Source organism: Desmodus rotundus, chromosome 2 (genome assembly GCF_022682495.2).
Source record: "Desmodus rotundus isolate HL8 chromosome 2, HLdesRot8A.1, whole genome shotgun sequence".
NCBI classification, from domain to species: Eukaryota; Metazoa; Chordata; class Mammalia; order Chiroptera; family Phyllostomidae; genus Desmodus; species Desmodus rotundus.
In genome coordinates, this window is record NC_071388.1 from 209,251,731 (window position 1) to 209,265,921 (window position 14,191).

Here is a 14,191-nt window from a genome sequence, read left to right on the forward strand (position 1 = left end):
GCCTTTTTTTTTTTTTAAGATTTTATTTATTTTTAGGGAGAGGGGAAGAGAAGGAGAAAGAGGAGGAGAGAACTATTAATGTATGGTTGCTTCTCATGCACCCCATACTGGGGACCTGGCCCGCAACCCAGGCATGTGCCCTGAGTGGGAATCAAACCGGCAACCCTTTGGTTTGCAGGCTGGCACTCAGTCTACCGAGCCACGCCAGCCAGGGCGGGGCTGAAAAATTCTTACTACCTAGTGACCCCATGGTCATAGCGTCCTAGCGCAACACGTCACTCACGAGTTTGTGGTGATGCTGGTGTGAACACACCTGCCAGTCACAGAAAAGCACAGCCGAGCAGTTATGACTTAATAATAAGTTGTTACTGGTTTCTGGGTTTACTGTACTTACTATTCTAGGGTGTACTCTCTGTATGATTGAAAGCGGTTTATGTGGAACAGTAGCTGTGTTTTCTGCCGGCAGCAGCCTCACACATATCGGGCTCACCATGCCCCTCGATGGCATCATCTCCTCTCACACTTGACTTAATCTCGGGTTGTTTTGTACGTTCAGTGTAGCCTGAGTGCACGGGGCTATGAAGTCTACAGTCGTGTGCCGGGGTGCCCCTCCCAGGCCTTCACACGTGCTCACCACTCATGCGTGACGCACCCAGAGCGACTTCCAGTCCTGCAAACCCCGCCCATGGTTAAGGGCCCTATGCAGGCCTACCACTTCGTGATCTTTTTTTCCATTTGTATCCTTTATACCATACCTGCACAGCACCTGTTCTACGTTCAGGTGCACAAACAGCATTGTGTCACAACTGCCTATGGGAGTGGTGGAGACGTGCGGCCCAGCTGTGCGGCGGGCTGCACACCCAGCTGGGTGGCCACGCTCTGATGTTCGCACGACAAAGGCACCGAATGAGACGTTTCTCGGCCCTACATCCCTGTCGTAAGTGGCACACGCGTGCAATATAATTTCAGTAGAAACCTCAATGTGTTTTTTTGAAGGAATTTGTCCAAATGACTCCAAAATCTATTGGAAGAATTGAATACTTGAGAATAGGAAGAAGCTTTTGGAAAAGGAGGGCAAATAAGGGATGAAATTTATTCCCCAGACAGTGACTGTCCTGTTAACACCACAAACTAGAAGAGAGAAGACGGGTGCTGGGACGGAGACACACACCGAATGCGTGGCAGGAGCCCAAGTGTGAAACCCAGGGCTGTCGACGTGGCACAGGCCTCCTTCGAGATCACTGAGGAAATGAAGCGTCCAGCGAATAACAGGGAAACCTGTCAGGACAGGTGCTGAACTCAGGCAGGAGGGGGAGGGACACCTGTCTCACTTGTTGACTCAGCAGTCCGGAGCCTGGTCCGGTAAGACGGCCGGTTGTCTGAACATCACCAGCAGGGAGAGCGCAGGGGGAGAGAAGCCCTTGGGACTCTGTGCTGCGAAGGGAGCCTCCGTAGCAGTTTCACTGACGAAGACGAAGTGCCTTTCCTAACAGAAGGAAAGCCTTTGTAGCTGTGCATTGTTCCCAAGGTTTAGAAGAGGAGAAGGAGGAGGAATGTAGAAGCTGACCAACGCATATAGCCCCTGACCCCCAGTAGTCAGCACACTCAGATTAGTGGAGCGCCCACTTGTAGCTTTGGCTCAAGAATGTAAAACAAACTTACCTACTAACACACTTACTAACAACTTTATTTCCTCTGTACGTGGGGCATTCAAACTCGCCAGGTGCCTGCTTGCAGCTTCACGCTCAGGTGTGTTTCATAAACAAACTCGCTCTCTCATCTCCACTGTACGTCTCTCTCACTTGAATTCATCTCATGGGAGTGAGACAAGAACTGAGGAACAAGCTCGGGGGAGAGGGGCCCCCTGACTCAGGCCTCTCCCCGTTAGCAAACTGACTGCTGGTAGAAAATGCTACATTCTAATCTAAAATTGTTCAATGGAACATTTTAGGTAGATCAACCGAATGAGAAAAACAAAACCATAAATGTACTAGAGAATAAGATGCCGACGTAATCTTGGCACAGAAAGGACTTCCGGAACCCGTACCAAGGACAGAAACCCTGAGGGAACAAGATGGACAGATGTGACTACGTAAAAACGTCTAAATTCACTCCTTCAATGAGAATGTGCCAGGTGTTGTTCTAGGAACAAGGCAAACACGGTCCCCGTCTGGGTGGATTTCAATTCTACAAGGTAAAACCGAACCGCAGGCAAAGGAAAAAGCAGTCACTGACTGAGGGCTGGCGTCTTCGTAAATGATTCGCGAATGTGCATGGAAAGCTAACAGACCGTGGAGACCTAAGCGACAGACACAGGAGAGTCTCCTAGAGGGAGTGCCGGGAGACAAGCACCGGCCAGCCTGGCTACGTCCCAGGGCTGCCCTGTTCACCGCCTGGAGAAGACAGGGTGAGGCCCCAGCACTTCCCGGACCGAGAAGCAGGTGCAGCCTCAGAAGTGCTTAGAGGGATGGCTGCCGGTGCCGGTGCTCCGACAGCCACGGAGCAGCCCCACTCAAACCGTGCACACAGCACGATGCCCCAACAACGCATTTTGGAATTTGTTTCAAGGATGTGGTGAAGGGTGTGTGGAGAGGCAGGAGATGGTGCTGCTGCTGATTCAGAAACACCAGACGGCGCTGGGGTGTGCAGTGCAGGAGCCAGTCAAGTGAACGGGCGGCCCTCTCACCTCCATGCAGTGAGGCGGTGGAGGGACAGGGATCACAAGAGCGCGTTCCGACGCCTCACTAGGCAAAACCCAAGTGGGTCACAAGACAGCGTGTAAAGGTGGCCAACTGTGGCGGCAAAAAGCACCAATCCCCATGTGGAGCTGGGGGGGGCGCACGCGGCAAATGCCGAGAGTGCTCATTGCTGGTAAAATGGTGACTTTTTGTTTTGCATTTTCAGTTATTTTTTTCTATAATGACAGTGTAATTTGTAAAAGTAGACTTGAAAACAGGGCATCTGCTTCCCATAGCAGCAGGTGAGCTCCTTCAAACTGATCCTCCTTGCTGAGAGAAGCTTGGAGGGACTCAAGGGCCAGAAGGGTGAGACACCCCGAGGAAGATGGTGGCCACACACGACAGAGCAGAGCACAGCTGGACCCCACCCACGGACGCCCGGCCAGGAGGCCTGGTGGGGCCCACGGGGAGAGAGGCCTGCTGCAGTCAGGTGTGCTGGGCCGACAGCCTCCCGTCTTTATGGCTCCCAAACCATAAAGGGCTCCAGGCCGAGGGCGGACGTCCACGGGGCGGGTGGGGGCAGGGGGAGAGCACACACGTGTCTGTGTGAGGGTCTCTCCACGACCTTCACACAGTGTCCTCACCAGGCCACAGAAAGCCCTGGCCACAAAGGAGGCAGCCAACAAACTGGACCACCTTAGAGTGAAGAATTTCTGTTCATCGGAGACATTATGGTACCATGTTGGAGCTGGGGCAGTGGGGGACAGGGACATGCCGGACAGGAGTGTGGTGGACAGAGTGCTCCAGCGCAGCAGGACCGTGAATAGCCCCGGCCAGCACAACACAGTGGAGAGGGAGGGGAAGGGGCAAACTGGAGGTCACACAAGAAGCTCCCTGAGGGACCTCGCACAGGACACGGAGGGAAGAAGCTGGGAGCTGCTACCTCAGCGGCAGCGGGGGCGTCTGCCTGTGTTCAGACCGTGCATACACACTTGTGAAATAACTCACAGTGCCGTGAAGGACCGGAGTTGTCAGTGTACGAGAAAAGAGAGGCAGACACAATTCAGGGAAGTAAAAACTCCACAGCTACAAGAGTTGGGGGTTCGGTTTTCTCTTTCAACACCTGTGTCAGCCCCCCTTCCTCTGCAGCAGCAGAGTGGCCCTGGCACCTGCTTGGGGTCTTTCATCTCATCTCCCACCAAAGGCTCCCTGGGGCGGCAGGTGGGCCAGGTGAGTTGGGGGCCTGTCCTACAGGTGCTGGTGGTGACCCCAGGGCTGAGTCTCCCCCAGGAGCCACAGGAGGAGATGTTTGAGCACCCAGAACAATAAGCCAACAGGTGAACTCAATGGTTCTGGAGGGACCCTTGAGTTTTTCAGGTGCTTTTCAGGCGCTTTTCAGGCGGCTGGGCTGCTGACCCCCAAAGGCCCTGCTGGAGCCCCTGCACTCACCAGCATGCCTCGCAGGGGGAGGAGGCCCCGGATCCGGAAGTGGCTGGTCCCCGAGACACCTCTGCTGGTGTACAGCAGCACATCTGAGAACTGAGCCAGGCAGCTTTAGAGAAATGCATTTTAAAAACAAGCAGCAGGATTTCAACGTCTTAACTGTCAGACCAACTTTAACTCCATGGGCCCTATGGGGTTATCAAATCTACTCAGCTTGCTAGAGAGTTTTGGCCAACAAGGGATTTTTATTTCATTCATAAAGATTGTTTATGAGTGAACAATTGTTTTTGAGCAGAGGTAACTAGTAAGCACACAAAGCAGCAGAAGTCTGGGCCAGTCACCCCTCACCTAGGACACTAGGTCCGGTTCTGTAACTGGGTGTGAGGATGGGAGCGGACGATGGGAAAGCTGGGGGCAGCAGGGACTCTTTGAAAGGCCTCCGCTCCCACAGGCAAAGCCGGCGAGCTAGACCCCGAGAGCTGCCAGCTCGGTGGGGCGGGTGCCCTGTGAACACAGGTGGGCGGGGTTTTCTCTCTGCTGGCTCTGCTCATCCCACAGCCCAGGAGGAGGAAGGCAGCTGACCTGGGCTGCGTTTTTTGTTTTGTTTTTTCATTTTTAAAAAAGATTTTATTTATTTTTAGACAGAGGGGAAGGGAGGGGAAAAGAGAGGAAGAGAAGCATCAGTGTGTGGTTGCCTCTTGCACACCCCCTACTAGGGACCCGGCCGACAACCCAGGCATGTGCCCTGACTGGGAATCGAACCGGCAACCCTTTGGTTCTCAGGCTGGCACTCAGTCCACTGAGCCCCACCAGCTGGGTCCCAGACTGCATTCTGTGTGTGACCCTCACTTCGCTCCTGCCTGACTCTGAGGCCGCCTACCTGGGCCGGGATGTTGGTGCAGCCCCCCGGCAGAACTGCTGCCCCCACCTACCAGGAAGAACATCCTCTGCTGCAGGCCCTTCCTGGTGAGCTTGTGAAGACAGCCCTCCCGGATGAACTCCTGCAAAGACAGCAACGAGGCCCCTCTGTGACGGCCCGGGGCGGCCTCTGCAGACGGCATGTGGCGAGGCGGCCGGCCCATGTCACCGTGTAGCTTCTCAGTGCCCCTCGGTGAGCCCCTCGCAAGCCCTGCCCAACTCTCCCAGACACCCAAGGACCCTCCGTGCCTTTCTACCTCCCTCCTGCCCGCTCCTCTCAGTCACCCAGGTCCTGTCAGGGGGTCAGTTAACTCAGTCCTCAAACTGCCACCCGCCTGCAGCCTTGTCTCACTGCAGGCTGCTATGCTGTAGGGTGGCATGTAAAGCAAAGGGTGCTGCTTTTATTGAGGAGAAGCTTCTGGAAGGTTCGGCTACAGAAATGACGTGAGTTCAATGTTGAGAAAAACTGGGGGGAGCAGAAAGGGATGCCTGGCCCCACCAAGTGCTGACAGGTGACCGTGTTCGAGGCGCCCTGCATGTGACAAAGGCTGCCCAGCACAGGGAGGGAGGCCCCGGCAGGGTGGAGCTGCTGCGGGGCCATCCGCCTGTGCTGGGCAGCCCTCTGTGGAAAGAGGAGGTGGCCACAGAACGAAGAGGACAGGGCTCTGCTGCTCCCTCCAAAGCCTGACTGTGCCTCCAGGACCCCAGGGACAACTTTGAACTTAGCACTCAAGTGGGCGCACCCAACCCAGCCCCTGCAGAGGCCACCTTGGCCCCACATGTCTGCCTCGGGGGGCACAGGCATCAAACAGGTCCCCAGCCCCCAACACTGATGGTGGGAACTGAGCACCCTGGCAACACCTCGGATTTCTGGTGTGGGCTGAGTCTGGAGACCCTTTACTTTCGCTGATCCTTTCAGACAAGCGGGACCTTCGTGCCCTGAGGACACATGCAAGGACCCAGCCTCAGCTGGTCTCAGAGGAACTGAGTGAAGAGCACAGAGGAAGCCAAAGGACAAGGTGTCCTTGTCTGGCTCTCCCTCCAGAACTGCCCCCAGCCCTGCTCTAGGGGTCGCCGGCCAGCATTGCTCCCACCAGTGACAGTCCCTTCCTGCAGCCGCCAATCCAGCTGGCAGAGTGTCCTGCCCTCGCAGAGCCCGCTTCAGCCCTAGAGACCCGGGACACCCGGCAGCGGCCCGTGCCCAGCGCCCCTGCCCCAGGGCCGTGCATGCCAGACCTACGGGCATCTCCCCACTGAGCGCTGGCCCCCCAGACCCCGGTGGGACCTGCCTTGCAGTTCGCCCCCAGATACTTGAGCTTCTTCTTACCTTTGTACCTGCTTATGTACTTTCTACCTGGCTGACAACCCTTGCTCTGCTGAAGCCCTGGCGTGGGTTCTGTCTCTGACTGACACACTCAGTTAACTCAGGAGACGGGGAACCCTGGTCTGCAACATCAGGCCTGGGGAGATCTGACTAACGACAGCCATCAGGGCAGCAGCACAGTACCTACTGTGTGCAAGGCACTGGCTGAGCAGCAGACATCAGTCCCCGTCAACCCCCGGGACTCCGAGAGGTGGGGCCCAGGCCACGAGGCCGTGGACAGCCTGAGTCCAGCCTCGGCTTCCAAGTCCACCCACCCCTGCTCTGAGGAGTGACTCGCGTTTATTGGTCCCTTTAATGATGGTTCCCTGTGGCCGTCATCTGCCAGACACTGCGGGGCCCTAGGAGACACGACAGTGTGTAACAAGAGCCCTGCAGACCCACAGGAGCCCCCAGCAGCAGCAGCACCCTCACAGCCCCGCTGTGGAGGAGAGACAGGAAACAGGGCTGGGGCTGTCCTGGCCCCGGAGGCCCCAACTCCGGGAGGGCAGACCCCCCGGGAAGTCTCCGTCCTAGGGTGTTTCTTTGAGTGCGCGGTCCCGCGTCCTCAGTACCTTCTTCTCACGAGGCTAATGCAGAACGTGACTTGAGCAGCCACACTCCGCTACACGCAGCTTCGTGCTGAGACAAGAAACATCCCCGTGAGACCAATAAAACACTTTTCTCACGCCGGCAGAGCTGAGTTCAAAGCAAAGGCACACGTGACAGGAAGCAAGCCGATGGGGAGACACAGGACAGGGGATGAGCGGAGAGCCCAGGAATAAACCCAAACGGTGCCGGGGCAACTGGACATCCACAGGGAAAATTATGAAGTTGGGCCCTACCTCACACCACACACAAAAATGAACGTGCCACGTATCAAATGTACGTGTAAAAGCTAAAGCACAGGAAACTTTTACAAGAAAACGTGGGTAAACCTTCGTACCTTGGATTAGGCAACGGTTTCTTAGCTACAGTACCTGAAGCACAACCAGCAACAACAAAAGATAAACTGGGCTTCATCAAAATTAAAAGCTTTCATGTTGTAAATGACACCATCAAGAAAGTGAAAAGACAGCCCACAAAACAGGAGAACATATTTGCAAATCATATGCTGGTAGGGTCTGGTACCCACAGTAGATAAGAGTCTCCCAACTCAAAGGAAGAAGACAAACCACCCAATTAAAACATCAGTACAGGGTCTGAGCAGGCGTTTCTCCAAAGGAGGCCTACATAGGGCCAGCGGCACGTGGAAAGTGCTTGACGCCAGCCCTCAGGGAAATTCAACCACAACTATGACGAGATGCCTGCCACGCGTGCCATCCGGTGGCTAGAACCGAAGAGACAGAAAATGTAGAGAAACTGGAACCCTCATAACTCCTGCTGGGAATGAAAACGGTGCAGTCACTGTGGAAAACCAGGGCACTCCCTCAAAATGCTAAACACAGACCTCTCCCAGAACCCAGGAATTCCGTTCCCGCGCCCAGGAGAACCGAACACACTTGTCCACACAGGACTTGTATGCAAGTGTTCACAGCAGCATTAGTCACAGTAGCCAGCAAGGGACAGCCACCTGATGTCCATCAGCAAATGAAAGACGAACAGAATGCGGGGTGTCCAGAGAACGGGGTGCTATGCAGCCACAAAAGGGATGAAGCACTGACATGCCGCGACGTAGGCGAATCCTGAAAACAGGACGCTGAGTGAAAGCCAGACAAAGGCCACATCCTGTGAGAGTCTGATTGTGAGAAATGTCTCAGTAGGTAAATCCAGAAAGACAGAAAGTGGATTAGCAGCTGCCAGGGACCAGGGATGGGGTTGGGGATGGGGAGTGACTGCTGGCAGGTCTGGGGTTCTTTCTGGTGGGATGAAATGTTCTGGAACTAGACAGTGTGATGGTTGCACAACCCTGTAGATACATTAAAAACCACTATGTTGCACACTTTGAAAGGGAGAGTTCTGTGGTACGTGAATTATAGCTCGACCAAAACAATGAAGTAACCAGCTCAAAAAGCTCCCAGTCACTCACCCTGCCTGGGGTGATGAGGTTCTCCATGCCGACCAAGTCCCGCTGCAGCTCTGTCAGCTTCTGCAGATTCTCCAGCTGGACGAGGCTGTGCTGGAGCATGCCAGTCACCTCTGTGATGACCTTGAGGGCGTCTGTGAGAAGAGACCCACAGTACAGGTGGCTGGGCAGGCGGGCTGGAGGTGGCATAGACCTCCCCACCCCCCACTTTGTGACAGGACTGGCATTTTAAAAGTTGGTTTTAATTCAAAGAACATTCTATTTAAACTCCACCCATGGTTTCCGACTGCAGGTTCTTGCAGATGAACCAAAACTTGGATCTGTTTGGCCCAAACTGCTGACTATCCAACACTCGAGTGTGGGAAAGAGAAAGAACAGTCCATGTGGATAGCTGATGTTATGGGCAAAGCAGTATTTCCTTCACTATAGTTTAAATTCTAAATAATTTGCACCTTCAACACATTTGTAATTTTCTCCTTGAATGGAGGAGCAGATGCTAATCTTATAGTTCAAGCAGAGTTATGACAATTTAGAATCAGGAAGGAAAACGTATTTAGATGAAACACAAAACCAGTCATTGAGAGTGGTCTGCAAAGCTCTGACCAGGCCACGCTGGCCACAGCTGCTCGGCCAGATCTGGTGCTGCCTCCGGGTGCAGTGACCACATCTTCCTCATCTCCTTGTCACAACACTCACGGGGACCCTTCCACCGACTGCCTGGTCACAGCCCCTCGAGGTCCCACGGACCACAGGAGATGTCCAACCCCACCAGGCTCCACGCCTTCTCAGCTCCAGCTCCATGTGTCTGGTAAAGGGAGGGCTGTAACTGAGGGCTCCTGTCTTTGTCAGCAGAGGGGAAAATGCCTACCCTCAGCTTTAGGAGGATAAAGCCAGATAAGGAAGCACATGGGGAACTGAGACTTCGTAAGAGCCTCAGTGATGCCATCACAGGGGTGGATACCTGGAGCCGGCTCTGTGCAGACTCCTGAGCTCCAGCCCCTCCTTGGCCTCACCATCTCTCAGAGCCCGAGAGACATGCTGTAGGCAGACACTCTTGGCTCTGCTTGTTCACAGCAGGCTGCTTGGCCCCATGTGTCTGCCCTGGATGGGCCCCGGTGCCACCTTGCCCTCGGGTGCCGTGTGTATGGAGTGCAGGGCCGGAAGGTCTGGCTGCCATGTAGGCTCCACATGGCCCTTGGCTGGCACTGGAAGCTGCCAGACCTGATGCGAGGCTGCTGCATGCAGTACCGTCCATGCCTGGGTCTCCATGGGACCAGCGGGATGTTGACAAACCATCCACAAACACCACCTGGCCAGCCCAGGCACAGCCCTTGGGAAGCCCTTACTGATGAAGGATAAAATTACGATGTGTGGCCAGCTTCTCTAAGCCCCAACCTAAAGGTTCAAGCTCTCGGGAAGACCAAAAGGGCTGGTAACATCTGCGCCCAATGGGCCTCTTCCTTGGCCCTGTGGGTGGGTGGGTGGGTCATGGTGGGAAGGGGTTCCAACTGCTGTTGGCTGCTGAGCCCTCCAGGGACACTGAAGCAAACATCTCAGCTGCCAGTTATCAGCACCTAGCTGAGTCAGCTATTTACAAAGCACTTTCAGAAATGCAGCCTCATTTAGCTTTTGCATCAGCCCACGAGATGTGTTGTACTGATGAGGAACCTGAGTAGTGTGTGTGCCCAGCCCTCTCCCTGGCATGGCCCCCCTCCCATGACCTGGAGAGCGCGTCCGCAGTTCAGGAGAAGGCAGACAGAGGGCAGCATTTTAAATGTGCTGCACTTCTATTTCTGCAAAAATGCTTGGAAAAGTTTTTTGACAATTGTGTCTTTTCCGTTTTAGCAAACACGAAACACTTGCTTTTAGAATGAAGAAGAGAGTTGTCAACATTGTATGATCCATTTTGTTTCTCGTACATCAGAAAGCCTCCTATTTATACCCACTTATGACTATGGGAGACCAGCTAGAGGGAAGAACAAGTCTTTCACCTTTTAGTGTTTTTATAAAATAATACAGAACGCTTCAAGAATTCGCATGTCATCCTTGTGCAGGGGCCGTGATAATCTTCTCTGTATTGTTCCAACTTTAGGACATGTGCTGCCAGAGTGAGCACTCATCTTTCACTTTTAATCACGACGGTGAATTCACTTATAAAAACTTTCCAATAGATGGATTTCCCATGCTAAATTTATCCTACAACTAGAAGTCATATTTGTAGGTTAAAAAGGTGTTTGTTTTGTTCCTTCAACACAAAAAAACAAGATTCCATTTATGTCAGAAACTTCTAACTGGCCACCCTGTTTGAGTTTTACAGCCAAGGCTTCCAGGAGAGAAATACCTACAGGTAGTAGGTCACTCCAACCCTCAGTGCTCTCATTGGGGGCTCTGCCTTGGTCACAGTGTCCACTCCCTGTGACCCCTCCAGGACAATCAGAGTCCTTCACCACACTCCTCAGATTTGGAGCAGAAAAGGGTCTTGCCCATGGGTGGGGCGCTGGAGGACAGACCCTGCTCAGACCCAGGGCCTGCTTGTCTCCATCAGCCAGAGGCGGGGAGGGGGCCCTGGCCAGCTCTGACTACTGCACACTTGGCCCCTCTACAGGGGGCCCACGCACCCTGCCTTCAGGTTTGCCAATTCCGCTCCTACCTCACGGCCCCACTGGCCCCACTCACCACGGCAGTCAGCGTAGTCGCGGTGCCCGGGAGCGTAGTATCCACACAGCCGTCCCAGCAGTAGACGGTAGTGCACCAGCCGCTGGATGGGCTTCAGCAAGAACATGTTGAGAGGCAAGTAGCAGACTTTCTGGAGCTCGAACTCTTTGTACACTGCCTCTAGCTTCTTACAGCGTTTGGTTGCCTTTTCCAGTTCTGTCAGGACCTCATCGTGCCTTTGGAAGTAGCCAGTAAACTGCTGTTGAGGGACAGAAGGGGGCCCTTTAGGTTAGGACACCTGGGAGCAGGTGTCCAGTTGGCGAGCAGCCCGTCTGGCATTCCCCATGTGGATGTCACACACTAGCTGGACATAACAGGGGACTTTCCAGCCTCTGCGGAGTTCATCCTGCCCCTTGTCCCCAGCAGTCACCACCACCCTCACTGCTGAGTGGACAAAAGGCTTTCCCTCCACTTGATTTTTAAAAATTCTTTAAGTTTAGAGAGAGTTAGGGAGGGAGACAGAGATGGAAGAGGTTGACGTGAGAGAGAAACATCGATAGGTTGCCTCTCCTACACCCCCAACCAGGGGCTGAACCTGCGACCCAGGCCTGTGCCCCAACCGAGAATCACACTGGTGACCTTTCTGTTTATGGGACAATGCCCAACCCCCCGACTTTACATGAAGACCTGAGGCTGAGAGGGCTGTACACGCCTCCTGCGGCTCAGCAAGTGAGCTCGGGGCAGGGAGCAAACACACCCTGAGCCAGCCCTGCCTCAGACCTCGGAGGGAGACACTGCTCTACCCATGCTCCAGAGAGGAGCCGAGCGCGTGTCGACCCAGTTATCGGAGAGAGGGGATAATTACTCCCGACATTTTTACAGCACAAATCCGAGTGTGCACATGTATGGATTTGGAGTGTTTCAAAGTCATATTAAACTCAACTAGTTCCTACTGTCTAGGTTTCTAGTATTAAATAAGTTTGTTTTAATGAACATTACAGATGACCTTTGTGGTATGATACACTCAATCAAACAGATTTATATATATCTTGATTTTAAATTTCTGTAAGTGCTTTTGGGATAGGTAGAACTTAGTAATGAGCCACCTAGCTCAGAAAATCAAAAACGTGTCAGGGTAAAAAATGGGGGTCTGAGCAGAATGGAGTTCTTCAGGCAGGGAGATCTGAAGAGAAGTAAGCAATCCCGCAGATCCCTCAGGTTTCTAGGCATGGCCTGGGGACCGGGAGAATGTCCGGATCTGGCGGGGTTGGGCCAAAGGTGGGACGGGCCTGAGTCTGACGAGTGGGGACAACAGCGAAGGTGTGGGAACGCTGAGTGATGGAAGCGGGTGGGAGACGGAGACTGGAAGGCCTATCCCAGGTCTGTTCACGAGAGGAACACCCTTGGGCAGTGGAAGCTTCACCCGCTGGTTCCAGCACCTGTGATAACCTGTCCTGATGAGAAGACGCCTCACTTCCCCCACGGTGCTGATCTTGGGCTACCTAGAGTCATTCCTTTTGCACTTTCCTTGGCACATTCTTTTCACAAAGCCAATGTCTCTGAGGAAAATCCCTGACAACAGCCTCGACAGGCCCTGGATGGCTGCCTCAGACTGGCGAGCTCGGCAACAGCAGTAGCCACTGCACAGCGGCCAGCCGGGGGCTCGGGTCCCTGTGTGAATCCCAGCTCGGGCTTCCGGAGAGCCAACCTCAGCACATGCTTCCCCTCTGATGCAGCTCCGAGCGTCACAGCTTCCTGAGGAGAAACATGCTCTGATGGGAACAGCATCAGGAGGGGAATGTTGTTCTGAGGAGAATGCTACTGTTCTGAGGCGAAGGCCTTCCTGAGGGGTTGCTGCTCGGAGGGAACATCCTCCTGAGGGTGATGCTATCCCGACAAAGATGCCGTCCTAAGGAGAATGTTGTCTTGAAGGCAATGCTGTCCTGAGAAAAAGAATGCTCTGAAGGGAATGCTGCCCTGAGGGGAGCACTGCCTTGAGGGGTCGCAGTGCTGACAGGACGCTACCCTGAGGGAAGGCTGCTCTGAGAGAACACTATTCTGAGAAAGGAGGTCCTGAGGAGGACCTGCACTGCGGTGAACACTGCTCTGAGGGAGGGGCCGTCCTGAGTGGACTGATATCCTGAAGGAACACTATTCTGAGGGGAGCATGGCTCTGGTGGGAATGATGTCCTGAGGAAAATGCTGCTCCGAGGATAATGCCATCAGGCTGGAGGGACACTGGTCAGAGGGAACACCACACTGAGTGGACTCTGTCTCTAAAGCACAAAGTCCAGATGGGAACACTGCCCTACGCAGATGTCTACTCTGAGGGGAACACCATCCTGTAAGGATGTTGCTCTGAGGGGAATGGCTCCTGACAGAAACGGCTTCCTGAGGCTGATGCTGCCCGGAAGGGAACACTGTGCTGATGGGTACCTAACCTCAGAGAACACTTATCGGGGAGCCTTGCTCCAAGGGAAATATTGTCCTTACAGAAGTGCAGTCTTGAGGGGGAATACTGCTCTGAGGAGAATGAATATCTGAATGGAACTGCAGGTCCTGAGGAGGAAGCTGCGTTGACAGGGACGACATTTTGAGGGGAACGCTCTTCTGAGATTGCAGCCCTGAGGGGAAACGCTGCTCTTGGAACACTTCTAATGGGGACACTGTCCAGAGCAAATGCAGCTGGGAGAGGAATACTGTCCCGAGGGGAATACTGTACTGAGGTGAACGATGTTGAGTGTTCTCAGGGGAAGGTAGCTCTGAAGGGAACGCTGTCCTGACTAATGCTGCCAAGGGGGAAGCTGTCTGGATGGGAATGATGATGCTCTGAGGGGATCGGTGGTCCGAGAGGAATGTTGCTGTGGGGAGAATACTGTTCCCAGGGAAACTCTGTCCTGAGGTGAATTCCATTCTGAATTCTGTGCCCTTCTCAGGGGAATGCTGACATAAAGGGAACAAAACCGTGAGCAGGATGTAGTCCTAAGAAAAACACGGACCTCAAGGGAAAGCTGCTGTGAGGTCAACAAAACCCTGACCTGAACCTGACTGAGGGGAACACTGCTCTGAGGGGTGCTGCCCTGAGAGAAATGCAGCCATGAGGGGAATGGC

General features: G+C 54.0%; 1 protein-coding gene and 1 non-coding gene across 13 annotated transcripts in view; both read right to left on the reverse strand.

Annotated features, from left to right (window-relative positions):
• Window positions 1-14,191, reverse strand: part of FARP2 (FERM, ARH/RhoGEF and pleckstrin domain protein 2) — an 83,121-nt gene that overhangs the window by 4,141 nt on the left and 64,789 nt on the right. For 9 of the 12 annotated variants that reach the window (XR_008426238.1, XR_008426242.1, XM_045198365.2 and 6 more), the window contains 4 exons: window positions 11,102-11,339; window positions 8,429-8,559; window positions 5,054-5,122; window positions 4,128-4,217 (listed from right to left, as the gene is read on the reverse strand). Coding sequence is in view for 8 of the 12 variants with exons in the window: in XM_045198365.2 (XP_045054300.2) it covers window positions 4,128-4,217; window positions 5,054-5,122; window positions 8,429-8,559; window positions 11,102-11,339 (528 nt within the window). In the remaining 4 variants the exon portion in view is untranslated. Of the gene's footprint in view, window positions 1-4,127; window positions 4,231-5,053; window positions 5,123-8,428; window positions 8,560-11,101; window positions 11,340-14,191 lie in introns of all 12 variants that reach the window. The other 3 variants (XR_008426241.1, XR_008426240.1, XM_053919352.2) reach the window with 1 other exon arrangement.
• Window positions 10,435-10,541, reverse strand: LOC112308115 (U6 spliceosomal RNA). Its single transcript, XR_002975117.1, has one exon. It is a non-coding gene; the product is annotated as a U6 spliceosomal RNA (small nuclear RNA).